The sequence below is a fragment of the Dermacentor silvarum genome, chromosome 11, assembly GCF_013339745.2.
Source record: "Dermacentor silvarum isolate Dsil-2018 chromosome 11, BIME_Dsil_1.4, whole genome shotgun sequence".
Taxonomy (NCBI): Eukaryota; Metazoa; Arthropoda; class Arachnida; order Ixodida; family Ixodidae; genus Dermacentor; species Dermacentor silvarum.
In genome coordinates, this window is record NC_051164.1 from 81,824,531 (window position 1) to 81,852,032 (window position 27,502).

The following is a 27,502-nucleotide window of genomic DNA, read 5'->3' on the forward strand; positions in this document are numbered from 1 at the left end:
AATATGGTCTTAAAGGAGCAGCTTTAAAAGGAGCGTGTCACGCCCACAGCCCCATGCTGTGTTGATGCAGGGCCAGATGGCGCTTGGCCTGCCGGCACCCCCGTCCGAGGCCGGCCAGTACGAGGGCCAGCAGCCTGGCTCGGCAGCCTCGAGCAGCAGCAGTGGCAGCGGGGAGGAGAAGGCCAAGCAGGCGGCGGAAGACGGCGGCTCGCCCGAGGAGCGCCACAAGCGCAAGGGCGAGCCCGTCTACCAGCCCCAGTGTCCACTTAATTATTCCACCATGGATAATTCTAGTAAGCACCCCAGCTGGGCCTTTGAGGCAGGCGCCTGCCAGCAGCAGCAGCGCCAGGGAACGTACCCGCCCCAGCCGCAGCAGCAGCAACAGCAGCAGCAGCAGGTGCGTGTTTTGTACATGCATTGCATTGTTCAGCTACCCCGGAAAGTTTGTGGGGGTCCTAGTGTCTCGCAGGAGACCGACCACCGCAGGTTCGAGCTTAGCGAGCCATAGGGCCGCGTCAGCTGTCGCCTCCAGCAAAACTGCACGCGTGCTAAGGCCGCAACGCAAGAACACAGTATTGCCCTGAGTTAACAAAAACCGTTTATTGAATCCGATGGCACCAGCACTGCACAAATGCCCGGGCGGCGGGGAACCAAAGGGTCGCACCAAGGGTGAAAATACAGAAACGGGCGCCTATAGCACGTCGCTGCGAGAGCACAGGCTCAAGCTGGGACACGCCGCTAGGAAAAGTCCCAGCGGCTATGCTACTTGCTCTGGCGATAACCAGTGGGTCAACTCGCGAGAGCTTGGGCAATCTCCTTCGGCCTGGGCTTTCGGCAAGTGCGGCTCGGCGTGGTACGAGCTCACGCGAGCACTAGGCACCGCTCTTTGGCGTAGCGTCGGGAAAGAATCAATACAAAGTACGCGCTCCCCGCACAGGTCAAGGCACCGTGCACGAGCTCAAGTTCTAGTCACAAAGGTGTCGGCGAACAAGAGAAAAGCATGTACGTACCCTGCTCTGGTCCCGGAGATACGAAACCCACGCTCCGCAACTTGCTGCCGAACGCGGCCGTGCGGTGAAGTCGGCGTCCCGCCCACATCGTAAACCACCGCGAGTAGGGCGCCACCACTGAAACCGGTCGGGAGACACGTGAAGGGACAACAGACAGGTGAAGCCCACGCAATAGCGCCGGTGCATCCCTCAATCCCCACAAGTTGCGAAAGTCTGTTGTCCCTTATTCTGTCTGTCTGTGTAGCTGCGCGTCTGGATGTGTCATGTCCCGAAAAGGCTTTGGTGTCGTGTTCCAATCTCTAGATCAGCATAAATTTTGCTTCAGCTGGAAGCTTTCCTTCTGAATCGATCCACACGACCTTCATAGCTTCGGACTATATTCAAATTTGTTGTCTTGGACTGCCGATGACGGGCCCAAGACACGCCGTATGCCAACACTCGTCGGCTGAAAGCAGCAGCTCCAGGAGCATCCTGGCCAATCCGATAATGCAAATTGAGGGGACTCGTGGATGCCATCTTCCGCTTCCATGATTGCATTTGGCATCAGCAATTTAGACAGATACTCTTCAGAATCAACTGGGCCCACCATCTATTATGCCGGCTGGCACGATGTAAAGACGGCCACTGTTGCGATGGCCGCGGCACTTACACAAGAGACACCCACTGCAGTGGCTTAGCAGCTATGGTGTCGCACTGCTAAGCAAAAGGTCGCAGGATCAAATCCTGGCCGCAGCGGCCGCATTTTGATCGGGGCAAAAATGCAAAAACACTTGTGTCCCATGCGTTGGGGGCATGCTAAAGATGGTCATCATTAATCCGGAGTCCCCCGCTATGGCCTGCCTCATAATTAGGGCCCCGTGTTTTCGGAGTTTATTCTTCTTGAAATTCAGAGGGTGTTTTTCTGAGTTTATTTTCCAGCGGAAATTTGGAGTTTATTTCTCGTAAATCCCCGATTCTCCGAAATTCAGAGTTAAATTTTGCATTATTCTCAATACTCGAAAATCTTAGATGAAATGGTATCTGAGCACGAAAACATCAGGACACACGAAGCATATTTTTTTTGTCTGGCAGGTTTGAACGCACAAACATATAGCTCAAATACTTGAATGCAAAACACCTACGTTTGTGCGCATTACAACCTTAAAGCTTTTTGTAATTGACGCAGTCATACTTTACGAGCTTGCTGTCACTGATGGAAGCACGCTCATTTCGATTGATGATTCTCAGCTTTGAAAATGCACCTTCAACGTTTGCGCTATAGAAGACTCAGTGCACAGAGCGAAAGCACTGGCCACTGGACAGTGCGATGTCTTCAAGCGACAGCGGTTCAACAATGTTATTGATTAATTAGCTCTGATAGTTCGCAAAATCACTCACAAGTTGGCTCATGTCGTCAGTTTCAAGAAACACTAACTTAAAAATTGGCGCATAGATTTCGAACGCGTGGGGTAACTATGCTTCACATTTAGATTCACAATTTGAACACTATACCAAAACGATTCACTGGTGTACTCCATGGAGTGCATCGAAAAGGTTCCTCTCAACTGTCTGTCTCCACTTTTAAGCGACAGCAGCATAGTATCCATGAACGTGTGCGACAGTTGTTGAGCGGTCATACGTCTCTCACTCCGTGCACGACAAGCCCTTCGTTAAATGTGCGATGGGTGTGGTCTACAAGATACTGTTGACGTGAGGTAAAGTTTATACGTATCTGCCAAACTGGCCGATGTATCAATGACTGCTTAGAACATGCCCTTTCAATATAGAACAGAACAGGGTCATATTGGCCGTTAAAATCGGAGTTTATTGGATTAATCCGAATTGTCAAAAATTTTACCTGCTAGTGTTGATCGGATTTTTTCGGATTTATCCGAAAACACGGAGCCCTACTCATAATCAAGTTGTGGTTCTGGCATGTAAAACCCCATAATTCAACTTGCACAAGAGAATTCAACTTACACAAGAGAAGTTTTTTAATGTGTTCCCTGATGAGGATCATACTACAGTATAGACTACTTATAACGTAACCGCTTATAGTGCAGGACCGTATATAGTGCGGTCTTTTCAGACTCCCGTTAATTTTCCCATGGCACTCCATGTATACACGTATCGCTTATAGTGCCATTGCGGGAAACAAAATACCGGTTGCAGTGCGGCTGCCTGGGAGTACGGAAGTCAGCGGAGACGGCGAACGCTCCCCTCAAACAGGCGCCCCAAGGATTGCTCGAGGAAGAAAGAGAGACAAAGTCGAGGAGAAGGGCACGTGGTGGGAACGAACAGCCAGTGAGGCTGAAACCAGAATTTTGAGTGCGAGTCGTGAAATATGACGGCGCGCATAGCGAGCGAGGGCCACGAAACTGCCAACGCTCGCTTCACGATAACAGCAGTAAATGAAACTTCAGGGAGCGGGCGGCGCCGGCACGGTACGGCGAAGGGCGCACGCGGAGACCGTGTAATGTGAGGGAGGAGGGCGGCAGGGGAGAGGATTTTGCCTCGGCAACTCTGCCGCTTCGGTGGCTCCCCTCGCCCTCCCTCGTAGCTCCCTCACTTTCGACTGTCACCGTGCGTGCGCGCCGCCGCTCCACTAAGTTTCGTTTTCTGCCGTTATCGGGAAGCGGGCGTTTGCCGGCGGGGGGGGGGGGAGGGGGGGCAGTTTCGTAGGCCGGCCTGGGACAGCGCCGCTGCTTCCCTCTGCGCCGTAGCCACAGCGTGCAAGGTCAACACGTGACTAGAAAGTAGAGGAAGCATAAAGGAGAAAGAAGGGTTCACTGCCGTTTTCTACGCGTGGCTACGGTAGCGTGGCTGAGACATCGGCACGTACACGCATCTTCCCGCTTAACGCAGAATCGGCGACCTTGCCATTTGAGAGAGGATGAAACTTCCACCGTGATTTTTTTTTTTTTTTGTTCACGCGCGGCATTGACGGGTCTCTCCTAAGCTTTAACTATGGCGGTGCCGGAGCTATGCCTGTCGGAGGCGCCGCCGCGTGAATTATTTCGAATTAACGAGATTCGACTGTAAATTGAGTGCAAACATTCTAGCCGCATTCCTCGACTGTCGCATATACGTGGCAGCTCGGTGCACATGTTTTGCATATGTGCAGGCCTTGAAAATTGTTGCTTTGGTTATAGTGCGAATATTCGCAACTCCGGCAACTTACGTTATAAGCTGTCTACACTGTATTTTTGTTTTGTAGTTTCTCCTACATTGGGGGGGTGATGTTAGAATGATTTGAGTCTCTAAATGGTACTTCCGCAGTACAAATCAGCGCTGCAGTGGTTGCACATTGTTGTATGAAATAATTTCACCTAAGTACAGTAAAACCTCAATATAACAAGCCCATATATAACAAAGTAAATTTTGTCTCACAAGTGTGAGCCCTTAACTAATTTATGCTTACAACGAATATCGGGATATAACAAAGGTATTTTCATGTTACTTCATTATAATGTGATTCGTCTGTGTTGTGTTCTTATTTACTTTTTTTGCTGTTCATGTATTGATTTGTTCGTCCGGCATCTCCTAAACTGCTCCTGGCTCGTGTATCGAGCAACTGCCATGCAACCTTGCAATTAATCCGTCTCTCATGCGTTGGTGTGGTGCAGGTCGAGGCAAACAACGAAGCCATCAACATGTCGAGCGAGAGCCGCGACCAGCAGAGCCCCCCGGGGGCATCTTGCAGCTGGCAGTCGGCGTGGGCGGCGGGAGGACAGCAGTCTCAGGAGCAGTCGGGTCAACCCATTATGCAGCAGGGGTCCTCCTATGACAAGCAGGTGAGGGTCGCATAACCTAGCAAGTCTAGCTAGCTGTGCAGCGTGTGGATTCTGTTGACTTTGTACGGCTGATGAAAGTACCTTGCTACAATTTCGTGTGCAGATGCCATTATTAATATAGCTAAATACAAGGAAAGGCCATCAGTGTATATACAGTAAAACCTCGAGAATTCTAAGGTCGCCGGACATTGAAAATTCTTCGAACTAAGCGGATTTTTTGCGACTGTGCTGCGGCACCAAATGCATAACTTGCAACCGGGCGGCAACGCAATCTCCCACGCGAAAGGAGGGAGGGAGGAGGGGATGGGCGACTTCTACCCTTCTAACAACTGCGTACTTAGCGCCGGAGTGGGTTCTCGCACCCACCGTATCTTGAACGCAATCTCCAGACGGCTCTGACCTTTGTATGCGCTGTGCTTTCGCCGCTCAGTTTCCGTTGAAGAGATAGACAGCATGAACCTTCGCTCGCTGCGGCAGCCGCGCTCGTGTGCGCTGACACCATGCTTGTTAATTCAGTGAGGGTTTTTTTTTTTTTTTTTTCTGAAGTTTCGGTTGCTATTTTGAACGTGGCGTGTACACTGAGCAGGTGTCTCGGAGACCCATGTCTCAGTGATCGGCGCTACCTCCTGTGCCTTCGCGAGAGCTAAGCAGTGCGAAGCTCGTTTCTTCGATCTCCATGGCGAACTCCATTGGCGGAGATCGCCAACGCGGTGACGTTCGTGTCGGCTGTACACGGAGACGACGTCACTGCTGCGCAAATCTAAGCAAGTCGATCCCCTCCAAGCGTAGTATGAGGCGAGGCATTATTAAAGATTTTTTTTAAACCGCACTAATCTTTCTTTTCTTTTTTTCGGTCGAACAAGTTTTTCGGACTATTTTTCAGTCCCCACAAGCTCGCAAAATCGGCTGGCGACTGTACGGAGTGCCCTAACCTAACTGCCGCACGTTGCTACCAGCCAGAAACTTCGAATTATCCGAATAGAGCCGCGCGGGCCATTCAAATTATCCGTTAAGAATTTGCATTGAAAATGACGGGACCACTCAAATTCTTGGAATTAACCGAAATTTCGAATTAACTGAGTTCGAATTATCGAGGTTTTACTGTACACTGAATCAGCACGTCATCAGGGAATTGTAATATTCACTTACACCTACACTGCTAAGAAAATTCTATACTGCATTCCATGCATAGCAGGCAGCGCGACGAAGGTTTTTCTCATTGCTCGAATTCGCAAACGAAAAAATAGTACATCATTACGGAAGACAGAAATTTCTGCATCATGTAATTTTATGTAGCATTAAGTCTGATACATATTATGTTGAAAAATGTGATACAACTGCTTACTACCAAAGGAGCTGTATGTAGATATTCAATTTGCGAACTGACTTGGTTGGACGTTCACTATTCGATTCTTATTCGTGCATTCGAGTTTTCACAAACACCCATACTAATAATTGTTTCGCACCCTTCACACTTGCCAAGTGTAATCCTTTTCTGTGCGAGGAACTTGCGGTAGAGTTTATACAAGTTTGAAAATATGTGTCAGTATGTGTAGTGACATCTTGCTACTGTCTTGTTTGTCCAGGAATCCGACATGTCCCCATCAGACCGTAAGCGCAAGGTGCACCAGCTGATGCCGTCGCCCGAGCCGTCACCTGAGCACGGCTACATTGGCCAGCACTCGCAGGCGCTCGGTGGCCACTATGCCGACTCGTACTTCCGCTACAAGAAGATGAAGGTGGGCACTTAAGGCCCGCCCACCTCCCCCCCTCAAGCCCCGCGCCTCCTCTCTATCGCCCCCTCCAACAACGCCACCGGCCTCGGCACACCCGGGTGTGGCCAATGGCAGCTCAGCTGAGCACTTCCACTTTGGCTAGGAGACGACGAGCAAAATTTGAGCATTGCAAGTTAGTTTCGGTTCCGGATTTCTTTTATGATCTTTTCGGTTCCCGTGAACATTGGTGCGATTTGCCTTGGGAAAAAAGAAAAACGAAGCAGCTTTATTCCAGGTCGTTCTCTGAGGGAACTTCCATAACCTGTCTGTCGTAGAGACCCTGCCACTCTGTTCACTTCTGCCTTAGTTGCCTGTCAATGGTAATGCATTGTCCAGAGGTTAAGGCTTGCCGCTCCGCGGCTGAGTTGTTGGTTTCTCTCCCGTCCACGCTTCTCTCATTAGTGTTCCTGCCCACACTTACATTCAGATCTTTAAACATTATTAAGCTTACCTTGTTGATATGCAACCATCTTCAAATATTCGCCGCTCGCATTGAGCGTGCCTGTTGCCTCCGGCGTTTCTCAGCAATTCGGGAACTTGGGTGTGTTGGAAGGGGGACTGGGTTCGTAGCAGGGCAGGTCACGGTCCTAGCGGGTCTTGTGGTGGCGGGCAGGTCACCGGGAGGGGCACGACGCACTGCTGTGCAATTTGTCGTCGGCGCCGTCGACGACTGAACAAACACGAAAACGATGCTCTTCCGCCTCCGGCTACCCCCCTCCTTTTCTGCGAGCTCGCAGGCAACTCCCCTTTTTCCGGCCGGAAGGAACTTTATATACACGCTAAAAACAAAATGTATAGAGAGAGGCCACGCGCCGCATGGCGCAGTCAGCACCAATGCGGTTGTTGCGAAGCAGTTGCGTTGGAAAACTGACGCGACATGAGAAGTAACAGACGTCATTGACGGGCAAATGCGCTTCCGAACCGGCTGGGCAGCTTTTTCTGCCTGACGGCAGCTGATTTTCAGCTTTTCGCAAAGAAAGCACTGCGAGGGGAAAGCGTGCCCTGTTGCCTAGCTTTTCCTGGCGTTCGTTGGGTGAGGTCTAGGGGGCTTTTGCTTTAATCTCTTGCCCCGAAAAGTCCCTCTCCCCCATTGCCCTTCTACGTCGCGTGGCTTTCTCACTCCTTTAACCTGCTCCCGGCTCAGTGAAGCCCTGTCTCTGTCGACGACCCCTCAGTGTTATCTTGGAAGTAGTGGCGAGCGCATCACAATTTTGTGCGAGCGCCATAGAGGTTTCTATGTATTTCCCTCGTCGAGGGGAGAGGGAGCTGGATTTAAAAGTAACAAAAAAAAAACAAGAAACGAAAGAGTGAAGGTGGGACGACGCGTGCAAAATGCACCGGCACGAGTGAACGTTGTGGAGATCCTCCTTTTTCTGCAAAACTAGCCATCAAAGTGTTTTTTCTCGCACGGAGAATAGGAGCGGCAGCGTTGGACGAACCTATGCAGACGACACTTCCAGAGGCAGTCCTGCCGTTTTCACGTCTTCTCTCTCTCTCGCTTTTCTTCTGGACTGTTTGATTTCAGTGCGCCACATCGCCGAGGTACCGGGCGAAGACTGGCGCATTGTCGTGCACGCTCTTTTGTTCGTCGTGTATAGAGCACCAACAGCGAGAGAGAGGGGGAATCGTTTTTGGAGTTTTCAGGTGAGGCGGTGTTGCAAAAACCTCTTCTTCCCTCGCGGACGCAGCAGACCCCCCGCTTTTCTGGCATTTTATGCACTGCTTTTTGCAGAAACCCTCGACATTGTAGCCTTGCGACTTGTAAGGAAGGAGAAATTGGCAGAGGCGATGCTCTCTCCTTTATTTTTATCTCTCTCTCACGCGCGCATGATGGTTCTTTTGTTATTCTTTTTTTCTTCGTTCAAGAGTCGTAATGTAGAAGCATTTCGTCAGCGCGCGCATTTTTCCATTTGAGGTGTTGTACCTCTCACCACTAAGAGCAGATTGCAACACAAAAAAAAAAAGGCCGCGAAGCCAGGCCATTGCAGCGTATTTTGTCGGTGTTGTTGTTACCGTAGCTGGTCCCTTGACTGTCGTTTTTTGCATTTTGTTTGTTGCCTCGCGTAGAGGCTCTCGGATAACTGTTGCGTCCTTTCTTCGCTGTTCTTGCAATTTCCAGGGGTCAACGTAGCAAGTTGTGCTCCTTTCTCATAAGCAACATGTTTTCTCTTTTGCACCTCTTTTCCTTTTGTCGCATTTGTAGAGATCCTAACTTTAGTTTGTGTGTTTATATTCTTCGTTAGTTTTTTTTTTTTTTTGTCATGGTGTTTTTTGTTGTTGTGGTGCGTACAAAAAGGGCGACGATAACGATTAATTGTGGTTCTGTTGCCAGCGATTTACCGCGGCAGTGACGGTGGTTCCTTTATATTTGTGTTTTTTTGTTTGCTTGTGTGTGTGTGTGTCTCGTTTTTGCATCGTTTTGCCACTGTGATGCGTTTACTGTGTGCGTGTGTGTGCGAGTGTTGTATGCGTATGCAGGGGCTCTGGTCACTACTCTGCTGTTGTTTGTAATGGAGCCCTGTATGTGTGTGTATGTGTGTGTGTGTCGGCGTCGGGAGTAGTCGCTCTAGCGAGCAGCCCGACAGGAAGGTGCGCGATGTAAGACACAGGATACCTCGCATTGTGTCTGTTGTTCTGGGTTCTCACCCAGCCTCACACCTCCCAATCTCAGTCTTTTTTTTTTTTTTTTAATCTTGTCTAACGCTGAATCTTCCAGTGTGCGTAGCATAGACCAAAATCAAATCTTTTTTCATCCGTGCTTGCTATTTTTTGTTGTTCTCCAAGTCGAGTATGTGTTGGGTGCACTTCCTTACTTGATCGTGGTCAGTCATTAGCAGTGGCACTGCGTTTTTAAAATTGTTTTATGTGCCCTCTGTTACTTTTTTTCGTCCAGTGTCGCGAATGAAGCCTGGTGAATCATTGCAGTGTGTTTTATCGTGTTCAGTGCTTCAATTTAAGTTTGCACATTCATACCCAGTGTTCTTATTGTGGAAAGATAAAGCATCCTTGGTTTTGAAAGCTGTTTTTCTCATTTTGTGTTGGCTGTTTTTGACATTTTCATTGTAGCAATGCTCCTCGCTTCCTGTTTCTTTGTTGTTTTGCTGTGTCCTGAGTTGCACGTGACAAGCATTGCATGCATTTGGCGCGTAATTAACCTGTAGCTATGCTGCTTTGGTTACCGTACTGTACATAATCCATTTACGTACCTCCTCCTTGGTTCGCTGTTCCTCGGGAACAGACGGCCGAGGGGACGGGTCGCATCATCGAGACGTGCTTTTTAGCGACGCCCATGTAACCTATGTTTCCTGCCTCGTCATCGACGCGGCCAAGTATTCCGTGTCTGGAAATAGGCAGCCTGCAGCAGTGTAGTAGCTCGCATAGCTCGTTAACGATAACGGTTAGCACTGTATCTCTCTCTCAGCTCTCGTCTAGTAGCAGCACGCTTGTGGCTTTTGGCGGATGACCTACCCCTCATCCTCTACGAACCCTCCCTTTCCCTCGTGGTGTATATTTATGCTCTTGCTTTGTACACGCAGTAAGTACTCCCCCCCACCCCCACTCTCGTACTAACTATTCAACGCTTGGTCCAATCAGGGTTTTTTAGTAGTGCCATACATGTGTAAGGTCGCACGCTACCAAGTATCGAGTTGCAGAAAAGTTCTTCATAAGCGCAGACGCATGTTGGTTGGTGTTTCACTCCGTCGCTAACATATTTACAGTGCTGTTGTTCCTTTCCGTGGCTCGTTAGATACTTTATTGTTTTTTCCGGTGCTCTCGTGTAACACGCAGTGTTGGAGTGCTGTTGTGGGCATCGATCTTCGAAATGAGCATGCATACTGCTTGAGTAACAAAATATTCTTCCAGAGGTGTGTTTATTGTTTTTATTTGTAACTTTCTGACCTTTTCTCGCCGCCGCTAGTCGTGTTTATTCCCCCCCTTACCCTCCTCTGCTATGTGCAACGTATACTCATTTGTATCCATTCAATGTATATAATTATCAGTCAATGTTACGTTTCAAGGAAATAAACAGTCCAGTACTCCCACACTTGCATCTCTATTCTTTTTCTTGCCCCCTGTGGTGCAGGTATTTTCTGTCAGTGCAACGTGGACTGTGGTCTTGGTGTCTGAACTTTGTATCTCTTTTGAGGCATCGTTTTCGGGCTTTATCAGTAGCTTTTGACCCAGTAATCATGGTGAAGAAACTCATTTGCCCCAGTGTGCGTTGATTGTTTAGTTATATGCTCTTACGTTACGACTAGCCTTGGTTTCAATTTCGAGGAGCACTTCGTACCCCATGACGTAAGTAACATGCTTGTAAACAGTGATGATCACGTGAGCATGCCGACCTGTGACGCACGCTGGCACACCGTTTACTATGTCACCTGTGCTTCCGTTTAGTCTGCAAGCTTCAGTGGGCAGAAGTGCACTATGGTCCCAGCATTGGAGAGTTTAAGCGTGTCCACAAACTTCTTGCCGTTAGCGGGGTAGCCAGAGAAAGCAGGAACAACGCTGGTAGCGACATTTGGTGACGCAGTGTCTAACCAGAGAGCGTGCAAAGCTATTATTACTTCAACTTGCATATTTTACCTAACTTCTGGTGTAAAGCACTGGTAGTGACATAATCGTTAACCTATCATACTTTTATTGTTTCCCTTTGATAATAGCACTGATGTGACTAAAATAAAAGAGAATTTGAACGTATTGTAGCTGGACAAATCGTCACAAGATGTTGACAGCGGCTTTGCTATTGTGAGCCGTGGTACCGGTAACCATAGCGATTCATACAACAATCACTAGAGGGAACCCTGGCACTAGTGTCTACGGGATCTGCAAGATGGGCTGTTCAGCCACTTCGGACTTTTGGCTTCAAACGGCTTCTCGACTTTGCAAACTTTGCATTTTCAACAAAGTATGGTGCAGTGAATTCCCAAATAGTATTAATATTGTCCGATAGAAGAATTCGAACACGGGACCTCTAGCACTGAAGCCCGTTATAGAAACCATTTCGCCACGGACGCATGCATCGACAACCGGCATAGACCGCGCTTATGAATTTCCCAGGGGCAAGCCAGCGTGCTGAGACGCTTGGCACGCTTCGACTTGGCCACTTCGACAGGCTGAACCGCTGCAATTAGCAGTGATTGTGCGTGTTTGCAGAGCCTTCTGCACTTGGAAAAGTATACATTGCTCTAAAATTTAGGACAATGAAGGCAGATAAAGCGTAATAAATGAAGCCACAAGCACAAAGATCAAATCCATGTGCTACCCATCATATGCGTGGTGGCTGAACGATTGCAGCCCTCTAGTAATTTCTGTAGAAAACTCAATGCCGCTAACCTCGTGATCCGTAAACAGCAAGAAGTTCGCACGATCGCTTTGCGTGCACACGCACATACATACGTATCGCCGAAGCTCGCGGCGTAACATTGTTTACAATTAGGACCTACGTCGATGATTACATTGATAGGTGCTGCGCTTTCTCGTTCGTCACCCGCACGAACTTCAAATTTAAATAAAAATTCCTTCCAAGCTGCATCTTTTATTAATACCTCACAATGAAGCACATGAGCTCGCAACATTGGAACCTACCAGTTATTTGGGGTTAGCATATTTGTGTCGGTACCCCTTCAATCTTGCTAACACATACAGAAGGTTGAACATTCCTGGAATTCATGTCATCTAGAAATGTATTAGCCAGTAGAAAAAGTCGCAGTTCCGCCCGAAAGGCGAAGCATCGATTGCGATAGCAAGTTAGTGTACAGCTATATGAAATAAGGATAGTACTTTATCGGCCGTATAAATGCGTGAATATCCACTTACTAAATTAACAAGCATGGCGTCACGCGCGCCCAAGCAAACATGAACATGTCTCACTCGATGAGTGCGGACACTCGCTGTCACAACGCTGGCGTGAGGAAGGGCGGCAGCAGCAGCGAATGAATTCATCTTCGCACAGCCTCTCGCTTTAACGCGAACTAAGCGGCGAGAACACAGCGCACGCGAAGTTACCAGCCCTTGGTGTCACATAGACTCTTCACTCATTGCAGATCGCTTTCAAGGTAAGGCCTGCGCGGCCACGCTCAGTCGCGCCATTTGCAGCCACCGCCGGAGTTGCGCAATCCAAAATGTATTTTTTTTTCATTGAACAGGTATTCCACTACTACGTACCAAAACCAGTTCTGATTATGAGGCACGCCGTAGTGGAGGGCTCCGGATTAATTTTGACCACGCAAGCACACGCTAACTGAAAGCACTGCAGTTGGTCGGGCTGCGGCCGCCGATGTTCTGGGCTGGTTTGCGCCGTCGTCGCTCTCAGAGCCTTAAGTCCGACGAAAAGGCAGCATGCTCAGACTCACTGCTGCTCGATCCATCGATGAAAGCCGCAGGCGCAGCGGAATTAGATCTACGATCTTTCGAAGCGCGCGCGCCGCTCTCGGAGGCGGCCATTTTTGCCTTTTTGCTTTCTACTTCGACGATCGCGAAACCTTCGGAGCACGTTCAAAAATCACCGCCTGACGGGGAAAAGAAAAGAGAACTGCTTAGAAACCTTCACGTCCGATAGCGCAGTGTGTCCGTGAGCAGCGCGGAAGGTGTCGTAAACGGCATTTCAAACCATCGATAGCGGGCTAACGATGCCCAATGGGCGCGGTAGCGAAAGAGTTAAAGGGTCCCACACCAGGTTTGGGCGTTGCAGATACATGCGCATTGCGTAGATCACGCAGTGGCAATTGTGTCAGCAACGCATTACACCAATGTGCGGCGCGAAAGCGGCTGTATATTCAAACAAAAGGTCATGCCTTTTTCAAGGACGGGCCTCCCTCTCAGCCAGCAGCCAGCACAGAAGACGTCATATGTTTAGCGCTTCCACGTCAGAGGCATAGTGCCTGGAGCCCACAGCCAGCAGCAGCGTGAACAACTGAAAGGGCAATTCTCATTAAACAAGGAGTGCACAAAACTGCCTCGTGAAATGCGCTTTGGGGCATTAGGTCACGCAGCCAACCTTCTGAAGCAAACCCGCCGCGGTGGCTTAGCAGCTATGGTGTTGCATTGCTATTGGGGGCGAGGACTTAAGAAGTCGCCATCTATCGGAGGTGCCTCGCTTGCGTAGTATGAGGGATAATAGGGAGCCTACATGCAACGGCGCTTGCATGTAGGCTCCCTAAGGGACAACGCGGCGCGCTCCCTCATACGTTTGGCTGTGGACGCTAAATACTTACTTAAAATACTGAATACATAAAACCACCACGCGGAAGCCCTCCTGGACATTTCTGTAGGCACTCGCGAAACAAGGCAAGCTTTTCGCTGTCAAAAAAAAAATGTCGCAGTTTCGCCCGAAAGGCGAAGCATCAATTTGCGATAGCAAATTAGTAGAGAGCTAAGGAGTAGGGATAGTAGTTTTATCGGCTGCATAAACTTGACACATTCGCTTACTAACTGAATTAACAAGCGTGGTGTCAGCGCGCACAAGCAAACATGAATAGATCACACTCGATGACCGCAGACAACCACTGTCAAAGCGCTGGCAGCAAGCGCAGCCGCCGCAGCGAGCGAAGGTTCGTGCGGTCTATCGCTTCAACGGAAACTGAGCGGCGAATGCACGGCGCATACAAAGGTCAGAGCCGTGTGGAGATCCCTTGCAAAATACGGTGCGCGCGACAACACCGGCCGCCGGTCCCGGCGCAAAGTACAAGAACGCATTTGTTGGCAGAGTAGAAGCCGCCCCCCGCGCTGCCTTGCCGCTTTGCTCCTTTCGTGTGGGAGATTGCGTCGCCAGTTCCCCTTGCGCCCGGTTGCAAGATACGCATTTGGTGCCGCAGCACAGCGTCGCCCCCCTCACTCCCATACCCCCACGGCCTTTCACGCGACGGAAGTCACGTTTGCTCTCCGCCGTGCGTTCGCTCTCCGTGAAAGCGCGCGTCCCCGCGCGCCTTCACTCGCACATACGGCGCGCGGCGACGATTTTATCGCCCTTGGACTTTATACGGAACCTCACGGCGATGCCGACGGCAGAAATCCACTTCAAGTGTCCATATAATTGCTATCGCAATAATAATAAAGAGCTCTGCGGGTGTTAGCGTTGGGGCATGCAGGAGTGAAGAGTTTAGAATAGGGTTTTGCGATTGCGTCTTGCGCTTGCAGCGCCACTACGGTGTCAAAGGTAAACTAGTACAAATTTTAAAATAAACTATACCATTTTAAGATTAGAAGAGTAATTTTTACTTTCGTGGTTTTGCGTTTAATTACAATTTAGAGATTATTCTATTAGTAGCAAGCGATTTGTTGCACTTAATTTTGAGTAAACAACATTACACGCCTTCACCAGCCAAGCTGATCCATGCTAGGCCTACGAGCTACACTGTACTGTACACTGTATGTACTATTCTAGACACTAGCTGTAACTGTACTACGAGCCATGAAATCGACAATCGAATTCGGAATCAGCGGCGTCTAACGAATCAAATCTTCATTACACACGTTAGTTGAGAGAAAGCGATAACCGCAGTCATATTTAGCTTACGAACTTCAGGCGTTACCACGAATCGAGCCCTGTTTGGTGCTCGGTTAGAGCATAGGAGGCTATGGTTAGAGCCGTCGCTTCGATGGGTGCCGCCATGTTTGTTGACGCGAAGCTTTTGGAGCATCTTTTGGGGTTCCCGCTAAATCAGTGAAATAGCGTGCCCGACGCAAAACCCAAGCGCAGTTCGCGTCTCGCGCATGCGCAGTGGCTTCGACGTTATTTCTTCAGGGCCCCTACGCCCCTATTCTAAAACTCTAATAATCCTTGGCAAACAAAGCACCAGAATGGTTTACAAACGCTATCTCTTTACCGAACACGTACAGTGAGCGTCCACTGCGCGCGGTCGCCGCGATGGTGTTCCCCGAACCGGCTTCTTGCGTGAAAGAGATAGGCAATTGCTGACAGCCAACTACGTGAAATATGTTCTTATAATGGGCTGGGCTGTATAACCAAATAGAGCATAACAGAACGAAGCTTCAATGAAGCCATTGCACGGGTTCGTAGCGACCGACAGCGCGTCTGCATGCATGTCCGCGCACAATGTTTCGCGTTCGCTGCGAGCAAGTTTTCGCACCGTGCCGTGAGTTTAAGGCCGCAGCATATGAGCATTTGACAGTACACAAGCAACCATTGTTCCGTGGACGCTATCAGAGCTGTTCAAAAATAATTTCGTTATAACTGGGACTTAGACGCCTACGGCGACTTGTGATGTGCCGTCGCAACGATTCATTTTTTTTTTCTAAATTCTTGGACGTTTAAATATTTCTTCTCAAGTTGCTTCGCACTGTATGTTTATCGGTCTTCTCAACGAGCAATTTCCCGCCGCTTCTTATTCCCGTACATTCATTGTTTGGTGCTAACACAAACATGAGCATATGCCATGCATTTTTTTTATGTGCTTCTTATCTTTCCATTCCAGTGAACTTGCCAGTAGTCTAGCATCAAGAAGTTCATAGACCGAAGCTTCGTGACACTAGCAGGGCAGTGTGCGCTTTCTGCTACTCGCCGAACATCGCAGCTCCGACGCCGTAGCATAAATCGTAGCAGAAATCTTCCTCGCGGAAGTGCTTGCTGCGCAACCAAGTTGGAACCGATGGATGCTTGCCGGTTCCAAGTTTCGCGATCCAAACTTCGCGCAGCTTCTTGTCCTGCGGGCACGTGTGAAGGCTGACACCGCGCTCCGTTGCGTACGTCCGGCAGTGCGGCACCAAGCTGTAGCCTACAATCTTGGACGCCTTCAAAGACAGCCACTACCTATTATAGTGCTCTCAAGTGTTTTCAAGCAGACACCCGAAGCGGGAAAACCTCGCCACTTAGGCAGAACCAGAGCGCAGGTGGAAGGAGCTTTAAACTTTCGTTTTCAGCTCGCTTCCGAAGCAGCCGACGCGGCCTCTGTGTGCACGTGATCCCTCATACCACGTCACGCCGACGGCGGCGCCAGCTTTTCCAGTGATGGAGCTCGCCCCAGCGGGACCAAATTACGGTGTCTAACCAAATCCCGGCCGTATTTCGATAGGGGCGAAATGCAAAAACGCCCGTGTCCTGTGCATTGGGGACAAGCTAAAAATCGCCTGGTGGTGAAAATTAATCTGGAGTCCCGCACTACGGCGTGCCTCGTGATCAGATCGTGGTTTTGGCACGTAAAACCGCAGAAAGCTGAGTGTGCTTGATTCCTGGTAGGTTGTAATCGATGTGCACTTGTTCGGGTGCTTTGCTAAGCGTTCTGCGCACATTTTCTCAAATATGTTTGTACAACTTCGGTCGTTCATTGCGATGCATACATTTATCGTCTTCATTGCCGTCGCATCAGAGCGGCGACGCTAAAAGATAGTACGACACAATCGCGTATCGGACCGATTCTTCCTGGCTCGACTGTAGTGCGTAACGCACCATCCCAGTCTTCCGTCCTCCGTACTACGTGACAAGGAGCGAAAAGACGGAGTAGGAATTCGTGGCGTAAGCGTAACGTGTGCCCTATAGACTCATATACGAGAAAGAGGGAACGTTACTTGCCGGCTCTGTACGAGGCAATCGGAGATTGTGTAGCAGGAAGGGTAGTTTGCCTCCTCGCAACATTTAATTTGCTTCTATCTCGGCTTCAACTAAACTCTCTTAAAAAGTATTGCTACAAAACGCCCTTTGAATGGCACTTTTTACAACTCCTGCGAAAGCAATATTTTCGACAGGGCACATGACAGGGTTTAGTGCAATGCCCTTTGAAACGAGGCGGTGGCTTGTGCCACAACACTTTAGTCTCTTTAAAAGTTTATGTGCGGCGCGCCGCCGATAGCCAACTTAAGTTGTTCGTCTGGAGCACTTCGTGAAAAGGGTCTATACACCTGAAATAAGGGCTAATACACCACAGTGAGGTTATGTATAAAGAGTGCCACATCATGCAATTTTCGTCTGTGTAGTATCATAAGAAGGTACCACTGGTGCTGCTGCTCGTGTAAATCTCCGGTATTTGGTAAATTGTTATCGTACAAGGCTGAAATTACGTACGTTACGTTGCCTTGCGCGCTCCGTTTCTCAGCTCTTAAAAAGGCCCCTCGCCAGGTATGAGTGCAGCAAACATAGCTAAAACAATCGCAAACTATGACAATCGAAACAAGCGTGAACGAGACCAAACCAAGCAAACCAAACAAGCGCGAGCGACAGCTGACGCGAGCAGACGATAGTACGAAACGAGCGGTCCGGCTGAGACAAGTACGCAACGAGCGGTTGGCTGGGTCCGCATAAAACAAGTTTCAAGCGCGCACGTCACAGAAGAAGCCGCTCTCGTTGGTCTCCGCAGTTCGCGGCTCCCGTCTCGCTCTTTCATCTTTCGCTGTTGTACTCGTTCTCGGTTACGCCGTCGCCGACGCTCGCCCCAGGGACGGGCCATCAAGAGCTGCGCTCTAAAAAAGGTTATGGAGATGTATACAAAAAATGCTAGAAGGAAAAACGTGTACAGTATACCTGATTAAACCAAGGAGGCTAGGTGACTATTTGTCACCGCCCCGTTTCAAAGGGTATTCCAATATCATCATCATCGGTGGAGTCACTAGAGTCTGGGAAGGAAGAGAGCTGGGCGCGGCTCGACCCTTGGGCGTGTGGGCACGTCTGAGCGCGCATGCGCGCTGCCGTCCTTGAGCGCGCGCAGACGCGAAAGCGGCGCGCTGGCCTTGAAGCCGTCGCGTCGCAAGGCGGCAGTCGACGCTGAAGAGAGGAAACGCCATATCGTTGTCCTCAAGCCGTTGTCGCCAAACCATTGTATTCATTTTAACATCATTCCATCGCCATCATGTCGTCACGCGTCGTCGTCGCACCATTGTCACTATACCATCGTGGTCACTCCAGCAATCCATGCAGTACCGTCATCTCGTGGTCGTCATGCAGTCGTCGTCATGTGGTCGTCGTACGTCATACCATCGTCGCTGCTCTTTGCACACATTTGCGTCGTCTGTACACCTTTCAGAAATGCTTCGCATGACATGGATAATCGTCAAGGAAGGCTTCGTTTTGTTTTCCTTCTATGGTGGAACACACGGATACTGCATTATTATTTTTTTCTTTCTTTCATTGGCGCGTAAGTGGCTCCTCCTGACTAATTTTCTTACTTCTACAGTGCCCTTCAAATTTAAACCGCATGTCCAAGAGTAACAAGAATGAGATCGGTGTGCACAAATTCGTGATTTGTGGGCGGTTTTGCAAAGCCTGTGCATTTTTGAACCCGGCGTTGCCAAGGTGTTCAAAGGGTTTTCATACCGTGTCTGAAGCAGGCACACAGGGCGCCATCATTTCTTTTCTTCTTTACCTCCGGCCGCGTCCCACGCGCAGCACTCGCAGCGCAGGACACGCGACGAGAAGACGCCATCTTGATTATCGGCCGCGCAACACCTCGGTGCGTCTGCCGCTTCTCCTGGGCCCAACCAAGGACTGGGGGAGTTGAGCATCTTCTGTCGCCAGACATCCCCTGAAACAGGCCTAAGCCTAGTTGATGCGAGGTCGCACAGCGTGGTAGTCAAGCATCCCCCCCCCCCCCCCCCAGGCGATCGAGGTACCGTTTGTCTGAGACGGAGTGCAACAGCCCCAGCCTGCGGTTGGGGGTGCCAGCCACAGAAGACAAGCACAAGGAAGCTTCGCCGTTGGTTTCGGTGATGGACGAGAGCTATCCACGGTCCTCTACTCCTCGGGACGAAGTACTTGCACCGTCGTCTTCGTCGGAGTCGTTACGGCGGCGTGAGCCACGGCTTGTCCCTGGTCACTCATCGCGGAAAGCCAGAGCTTCCGCTGCGAAGACTTCCAAGAGACGACCGTCCCGTCCACCAAGACCAGAGACGGAAGATATCGCGACTCGGAGCTCGGCAGAAACTCCGGGGTACGTTAGCACAGACGAATCTTCTCTAACGCCCCTTATAGACGCGGAAGGTTCTCCTCACTGGGCCAAGTCCTCAGCATCGAGGAAGGTGCACGGCACGCCCCAGAAAGCTAACGCGATGCCATCGACGCATGGCGAAAAGCGCCCAGCTGTACTCGAGAAAGCCAACGTCGCGCGAATTGGATCGACAGCTATGACGTACGGCCACGGACGCCATGTCTACGCCGAAGAACAAGAGAAAGCGAAACGTCCCGTTTGCTCCGGATCAGGCCGATACGTTCTGGCGATAGGCCGCAGGACACCGAGCGACAGTTTCGCAGGCCGTCAAGCACCGACACCTAGCAGTTTCGGGGACATAGAGGGGCAACGCATTACCGACGATGACTCTGCTTATCCCAAGTCGTCGCTGTTTGGAAGATTATCGACCGGCATCGGCTCGATCGCCAGGAGGCTTTTCCGAAGCGGCCCACCGGGAGCACTGCCGACGCCTGTAGTTCGTGGAAAAGGAAAGAGAACGGAACCTGGAGCTTTGACGTCTCGTTCAGGACAAGCGCGGACTTTACGGTTGAAGTCAGAAGGTGCTCCTTCTGGGGCGGAAGGCAGAGCCCAGAGCTTTCGCTTGGAGCGCACCCGCCATAGCCGTCGTAATGACGTAGGCTTCACGATCCAAGGGTCGGAACAAGATCTGCAGCCGTTGTACCACGCTGCTCGTTCGTCTGATCGCCATGACCGGAGAAGCCCTTTTCGGAAAGCAACTGAAACGATACCAGTAGGAGACGGCGTCCCCTTGAGCGCGGCGCGGATCGCCACGTCAGAAAAACCGAAACGCGTGGCCCTGGAGACGTCCGGAGTGCACAGACCATTTCCAGAGGGTCAAGGTGACATCCAGCGGCAAGACAACCGAGGTACTTGCGTGATGCCCAAGACACGTACTAGCCGCTTTAATCCTATGGTGATGACTGCTGCGGGTGAGAATCCCCGTAGGGAGCGAAAAGTAGAGAGCACAAGACCGCACAGAAGGAGCCATCGCTCGAAGGACGCCGACGAGAGAACTAGGTCCAAGTCCTCCGGCAGTCGAGGGCGTGGCGAGAACAACGACGAAGGTGAACACCGACGCAAGAGGAAATCAGGATCGCGCAAGCGCGACAGAGATGACAGCAGGAGGCGTAAGGAGAAGTCCGAGACGACCGTCGCGGGATCAACGTATGAACTCAGTGGTGCGCTGTCTCGATCCTTCGACTTCGTCATCAGCCCGGTGCCCGTGACACGTGGCGCCCTGCCTCGGCCTGAGCTTACGCGATCCAGCGAAGCCCAGCTTGGATCGAGCATGTGGCTTGTAGATAGAAACTCTTCCGACAGCTCTCAAGCGGTCGCTCCGGGCGTGAAGTCGTCGTTGCGGAAGCCCTTCGCGCCTTCGCGGAAGGATGAGAAACGCGAAGTCAATGTTATTTCCGCGTCATCGCAACTTTCTAATAAAAAGTCTAAGCGCTCGTCTAAAAGATCTTACAAGAAAAAGAAGACATCGGGGGCAGAGAAGGAAACAGAAAAAGAAGAACCAAATGAGTTGCCGACAGACGGCGCAATGTCCCCACCCAGCGGGCAAGGCAGTGGCGCAACAAGCCCACAACAAAGATCAGAACCGAGGTTGAAGCCCAAGTCAAGGTCAAAGTCGAAGCGGAAATCGAGAGAGGATAAAGAAAGTGAAGCGGACAAGGATGGCGAGAAGAGTCCTAATGATAACGGGAAACGCAAGAAGTCCAAGCGAACGTCCAGAGAGCACAAGGATGATGGCGAAGAGAGTCCAACGGAAAAAGAACGGAAGTCCAAGCGGAAGTCTAGAGAAGATAAAGGAACCAAGGCGGACAAGGATGCCGGAGAGGAAAGTCCTAAAGAAAGACAGGAACCGAAGTCCGGAAAAGATAAAGAAACCAAAGCGGACAAGGGTGCCGAAGAGGAAAGTCCGAAGGAAAGGAAGGAACGGAAGTCCACGCGGAAGTCCAGAGAAGATAAAGAAGCCAAAGCGGACAAGGGTGCCGAAGAGGAGAGTCCGAAGGAAGGGAAGGCACGGAAGTCCAAGCGAAAGTCCAAAGAAGATAAAGAAACCAAAGCGGAAAAGGGTACCGACGAGGAGAGTCCGAAGGAAGGGAAAGAACGGAAGTCCAAGCGAAAATACAGAAAAGATAAAGCAACCAAGGCGGACAAGAGTCGAGGAGAAGCGAGTCCACAGGAAAGAAAGGAACGGAGGTCCAAGCGAAAGCCCAGAAAAGAAGAAACCGAAGCGGACAAGAGTCCAGGAGAGGAAAATCCGAAGGAAAGAGAGGAACGGAAGTCCAAGCGAAGGACGAGAGATAACAAAGGAAAGGAATCGCCCGGGCACTCAGGCAATACGAGTCCACAAGAAGGCGGGGAGCGCAAGAAACGCGGGAGACACGTTAAGAACGACAGAGACCGGAAACACCGAAGACATCGAAAGAAGTACAGCCCGAAAGGCGCCCCGGAGAACGGGACAACGAATTCCTACTTCTTTCAGTGGGATACTGGCGACGTCCCAAGCGTAGCAGGTGTTCATCGGGATCTCATCTTTAGTACACGCCAAATGGAGGGCGAGTCTCCAATTGGGAGTCCGGGCACAGAAACGGACACTTTGCCTTTCAGTTCATTTTCGACGTCTACGCTGCCAGATAAGAAGCGTCGACCGGACAGTGGCCGAACAGGCAATAAGTCTGATCAGAGGGCGACCAGTAGAAGATCCGGGCGCCCCTCGAAGCGCTCGAAGCACGACAGGCATCACAGAAGTCGCAGAGGCCATGGTCGTCATCGCAGCCGTAAGGGCCGAGAAGAGGCTACGAGTCCTAGAAGCCCACCAAGCGGAAAAATTACCCCGGCCGAGTCGCGTAGTCCACCAAGTCTTACGAGTCCAGCAGGTCCTGGCAGTCCCGCAGGTCACGTTAGCCCAGCAAGCCCTTCTGGCATGATCAGTCCTGACGGCCTTAAGAGCCCGTCGAGTCAGTCTCCTACAAGTCAGGAAAGTTCGCTGAGCCCGGAATCCTCTAGGAAGAAGTCCCCACACCACAGGCATGGAAAGAAGCACAGACGCGACAAGAAGCACAAGCGAAGGGGCTCTCCAAGAGACAAAAGTCGTTCCAGGGCGTCCAAAAGAAGCCGCTCCAAACATCGGCGTTCCAAGAGTAGCAGATCAGAGAGAGAAACGGATAGAAGTCCGAGAAAGGCGGAGAGTTCGAGCGTTTCACCTGAAAGCACCGTATCTGGCGGCTCGAAGCGTCAAAAAGGAAGCCGGTCACATAGTGGCCGGTCCCGAACCCGAAGTGGAAGCCATCGTAGTGGCAGGTCTAGCCGCGGATCGAAAAATAGGAGCAAGAGGAGGAGCTTAAGCTCTGAGCGAAGTCGCGAGAGGTCTCGCAAGAGCAGCAGTCGCGATAGGAATACCGAGACGAGTACGAAGAGTCGCGACGCAAGTAGAGAAGACAAAATTAGAAGAAAGAGATCCCGAACTAGGACGAAATCGAGAAGCAGGCATAGTAGCCGTAGCAGAAGCAGCAGGAAATCGCGAAGTCGTAGTCAGAAATCAAATAGCAGGAGCACATCTAGAAGTGGAGGCAGCCGCAGATCCAGAAGCAAGCGAGGCAGGGAGTCTGAAAGCGTCAGCAGAAGTTCGCCGTACCGAACCTCATCGGCTACAAGGAAACACAGGGGAAAGAAAAGGCACCATAGACGCAGACACAGGAAAGGCCACGACAGGTCGCCCCACCGGAAGTCTCGTTCACTCACGACCCGGAAGAAGCAAGGAGACGCCGTTACGGAAAGTTATGCAGCCCAGTCTGCACCGGCCTACCTCTGTCTGCTGTTGTCGAGTCTGGCCGCCACGCTGACCATGGTAACGTGCGTGATGATGGTATATTACGTCATCACCTGCAAGAAACAACTTGGGGCTACTATCCATGCGGTTCCCAGTGGTACTACCCAACACAAGTATCCCGAACCATGGCACGAGCCGATCGGCCCGGAAGTCGTCCCAGGCACGCCAAAAGCTATCCAGGTGTATTACTGCACGACAGACCACTGCAAGCGGGAGGCACGGTACATCGGGAGACTCCTCAGCCAACAAGAGCGGCCGTGTGATAACTTCTACAAGCACGTTTGCAACGTTTGGATGAGCGAGCATCCGGCCCACGCTTTAAGCAGTGGGTCGGTGGTCTCGCGAGACACACTGCTCCAGGATAACATTGCGCGCCAGCTTGTCGCCGTTGTCAGCAGCGCGAATCAACGAGACGTTCAGGTAGCGGCGAACCTTTACAAGGCCTGTGCCGACAGAAGTCGCAGCGCCGGGACATCCAAGGAGGCCATTGGCGCGCTGTTTTCCCAGTGGAAAATAGAGAAGTGGCCCAGAAATGCCGCGGTGGAGGACATAAGGGCGGTGTGGACCTTTGCTGCTGAACTGAGCCGAGACTTGAATCTGGCAACACTCGTTCGTGCCGGCGTCGGTACCGATCCTGACAATGTGGATGTCACAGCTATTGAGCTATCCCAACCTCGTTGCCTCTACACTCGCGTCGGCAAGGACAATAAAGAAGCCGAGGACCTTTTTATCGCAGCAGTGCGCGAAGCTGCCGCTGAAATCGGAGACTCGGGTGTGGCTGCCGACGCCCTTGGCGGCCAAATGTGGTCAGCGTGCACTCTCATCGCAGCCGCGTGCCGCAGTGGTTACGGGGACGACCGCGTCACTGTCGTCAAGTTCGGACAGCTGAAGCATTTGGGGCTGCAGACGTTCCTGACCGTCCTACTGGACGGCGGCATCGGCGGCGCCGACAACGTGGTCCTCCACTCGGTCCACAATTTCCTGCGAGAACTGCAGGGAGCCTTGCAAACGGTGCCGCCTCTGGACGCGCTAAACTATCTGGGTTTCCTCGCAATCGTCCACGTGGCGCCGTTCCTCCCCGATGAGCTGCGAGGCCTGCGATACCTGTTCACCGAGGTTCGCCTGGGCCGCATGGTCGGCGACGCCAAGGACGACACCCCGTTGCTGTGCGCTCGGCTCGTCGAACGGGCTCTACCGGGTTGCTTCGCGAAGGCGGCCCACATGTGGCGCCTGTCCAACGGCCAGGAGATGTCGACGCGAGAGTGGCTGTCTCAGTTAGAATCGGTTTTCCTGAGGCACGTCGCCGACTTTCCCTGGATGAGCGAGCTGTCGTCGCTGTTGATACGCTACCGCGTCAAGCGACGCGCCCTGACGCAGTTCGGCCAGTCTCTCGGCGAGCGGCGAGACTTTAGGCGAGATGGTGCTTGCGCGCCTCTGGACGAACGGCTGGACGCCGAATACCCTTTACTGTTCTTCGCCAACGTCTCTCGGCGTCGGCAAGCCCAGAAGTTCCGTGAACTGCGTGGCGACAGCGCGCTGTTGAGGCGAAGCGTCGCGGGTTCGGAGTTCTCCACCGAGGCTTCCTTCCGCCGCTCGCTGCGGGTGGTCCACGTGCCGGCGGCGCTGTTCAACGCGTCCGTGGCGAGCAACAGCTCGTTCTTCGTGTTCCACCTCGCGCGCGTGGCCGTCCGGTTCTACCGGGCTCTGGTGCAGCTGCTGTACGAGGACCCGTACGAACGCGACGTGCCGGTGGGCTTCACGGACGACTCTCGGGCCAAGCTGGACGCTCTGCTGGGCTGCTTCGACGGCGACGTCCAGTCGAGCCTCGCCGCCTTCTCCACCGCGCCGACGCCGGAGGCCGTCTCGCAGCTGCGTCGGGCTTTCCTCGACAGCACGTCGGCGCTGCTGCTGGCGATGAAGGCGTTCGAAGAGCTCCTTCCCCTCAGGCGAATCTGGAACCTCGACCTGCGGCTCGCCGGCCTCGAAAGCTCCTCCGCGAGGCAGCTGTTCTTTATCTACTTCGCGTTGGACAACTGCCAGTCGACGGCCCCCGCTTTCCACAGGTCGTTGATGTCCGCGGAAGACAGGGTCAACGTCCCGCTCAAGCACATCAAGCAGTTCGCCGAGGCCTACCACTGCAAGCCCCAGGATCCTATGGCGTCAGCTAGGCACGGCTCGTGTTCCGTGATGCGTCGCGACCGCCCAGAGCAACCGACGCAGCGCTGGGAGTATCGAGAACCCGACCGATCATCGCCTTCCGGGGTTTCGCGGGTGCACCCGTAAACATTACGAAACCGCGGACGCTATGTACGCTTACTCATACTATAGACATAAACATTAATTCGTTTTTGCACGCTCTGGCGATACGATACTTTGCGATGCTCTGCATCGATCAATGTGAACGCGCATCATGTGGCGTGTAGTCATCATCCATCTACTTAAATTGCCGGCACGTGTTTAAGAACCGGTTGGTTCATACGCAGTTTAGCGTGGTATATATTATACCATAGTTTACTTGTTCATGGAATTTCTTTGTCTGAGATTGTTTCTCACATTTACCGGCGGTATATTATTTTTGCCAGTGTCCCGGCGAAGAATGCTAGTCTAGTAAATAACGCGAAGTTTAGTTCAGACCCCCCCCCCCCCCTGCTTTTTTTTCGTAATCGTCATGTCAGCTGCCTTTTGCTTGCAGCTTTATGATAAGCAGCTACGTACAACTATACCATGGAGAGTCGAGATAATACTCAAAAGGATATGACAGCCGTTCTCGCCGTTTAAAGTGTGATTAGCATTTAATAAAATTTTGAAGTTGCCGTCGTTTCGCTGTAGTTTCAGTTTGCACTCTGCTGTTGGGTTCCGTATAGACGGTTTCATGCTCGCGATAACAGCAGCGAGCGCGCCGCCCCCAAGAAACTTCCGGTCACATGCCTTATCAGTCTGCTATGTTTTAACGCATGGTTGCTTCTTTGCCAGTTACACTTCGCAGCTACGTCAGAGGGCAAAACCGGAAGCCGTGCAGGGCCTATGTTTAAACAGTGAATGGGTCTATAGACTTAAAACGCCATTGCGTTGAATAAGTGTTACAACACCAAACCCACTTCCGGGAGGACTTCGCAAATTTTAAGCAGCTATGCCTACCAAACGGCGAACAGCTCATGCTGATCACGCAGACTGAGCAAGCAACCATAAGACCACGCATTGTCATGCCGCATGCTCGCACCATGCGTTATGTGGAATAGATCTATAATCCAACATCTGCCACTGCTTCGCATGATCGCGCAGTCCGCAGTCGACCGCTCGACAAGTGCAATTCACACTGTACGGTATGCTGTTAATAATAATTACTAACCAAAAACTATTTTATTCGTGAAAACACCCGTGTACTTAGATTTAGGTGCACGTTAAAGAACCCCAGGTAGTCCGAATTTCCGGAGTCCTCCACTACGGCGTGCCTCATAATCAGATCGTGGTTTTGGCACGTAAAACCCCATAATTTAATTACTTTAATCTATTTTATTCGTGGGCGGAAACCTCGTCCTACAAATAAAGTAGTCGCGCAATGTACTTAGATAACAATTTGAACGCTTGTCAAAGTGAACAGCACAAACGGTACCTACGCTGTTACGATAGTTGAGATAGAACTACACGGAGAAAGCTGCAGTAAGGTCATACTAGTGACACGAATTTCCAGATACAGAATCGATCTCCCAGGGTGATTGCGATTCAGCACATCAAGCAGGACCGAAAACGGTCTACACTTAGCATACAACGCGGAGCGCTAGCCCAAGCCAGCACGCCGACTGCCCATAGATGGCACCACTGCATGCGCAATATGGTGGCCCCCCGGTTTGGTCGTCCATGAAAAAAAAAGTCGCAGTTTCGCCCGAAAGGCGAAGCATCAATTGCGATAGCAAATTAGTACGGAGTAGGGATAGTAGTTTTATCGGCTGCATAAACTTGGACACATTCGCTTACTAACTGAACAAGCGTGGTGTCAGCGCGCACAAGCAAACATGAATAGATGACACTCGACGACCGCAGACCACCACTGTCAAAACGCTGGCGTGCGCAAGCGCGCCCGCCGCAGCGAGCGAAGGTTCGTGCGGTCAACGGGAAACTGAGCGGCGAAAGGCACAGCGCATACGAAGGTCAGAGCCGTGTGGAAATCGCTTTCAAGATACGGTGCGCG

At 51.4% G+C, this 27,502-nt stretch overlaps 2 protein-coding genes across 4 annotated transcripts in view; both read left to right on the forward strand.

Moving 5' to 3' along the window:
* The window catches only part of LOC119433817 (ribonucleoprotein PTB-binding 1-like), a 33,601-nt gene extending 23,000 nt beyond the window's left edge, over positions 1–10,601 (forward strand). The window contains exons 7-9 of one of the 3 annotated variants that reach the window (XM_037701075.2): positions 50–397; positions 4,616–4,783; positions 6,370–10,601. In XM_037701075.2, the coding sequence (XP_037557003.1) occupies positions 50–397; positions 4,616–4,783; positions 6,370–6,534 (681 nt within the window). In that variant the 3' untranslated portion in view covers positions 6,535–10,601. The remainder of the gene's footprint in view (positions 1–49; positions 398–4,615; positions 4,784–6,369) is intronic. The other 2 variants (XM_037701076.2, XM_037701077.2) reach the window with 2 other exon arrangements.
* A 9,751-nt stretch (positions 10,602–20,352) lies between these two features.
* On the forward strand, positions 20,353–25,732 carry LOC119433034 (serine/arginine repetitive matrix protein 2). The gene has a single exon (XM_037700187.2). It carries the CDS (start codon positions 20,353–20,355, stop codon positions 25,594–25,596), a length of 5,244 nt encoding a protein of 1,747 aa, XP_037556115.1. The 3' UTR covers positions 25,597–25,732.
* Positions 25,733–27,502: the final 1,770 nt, after the last annotated feature.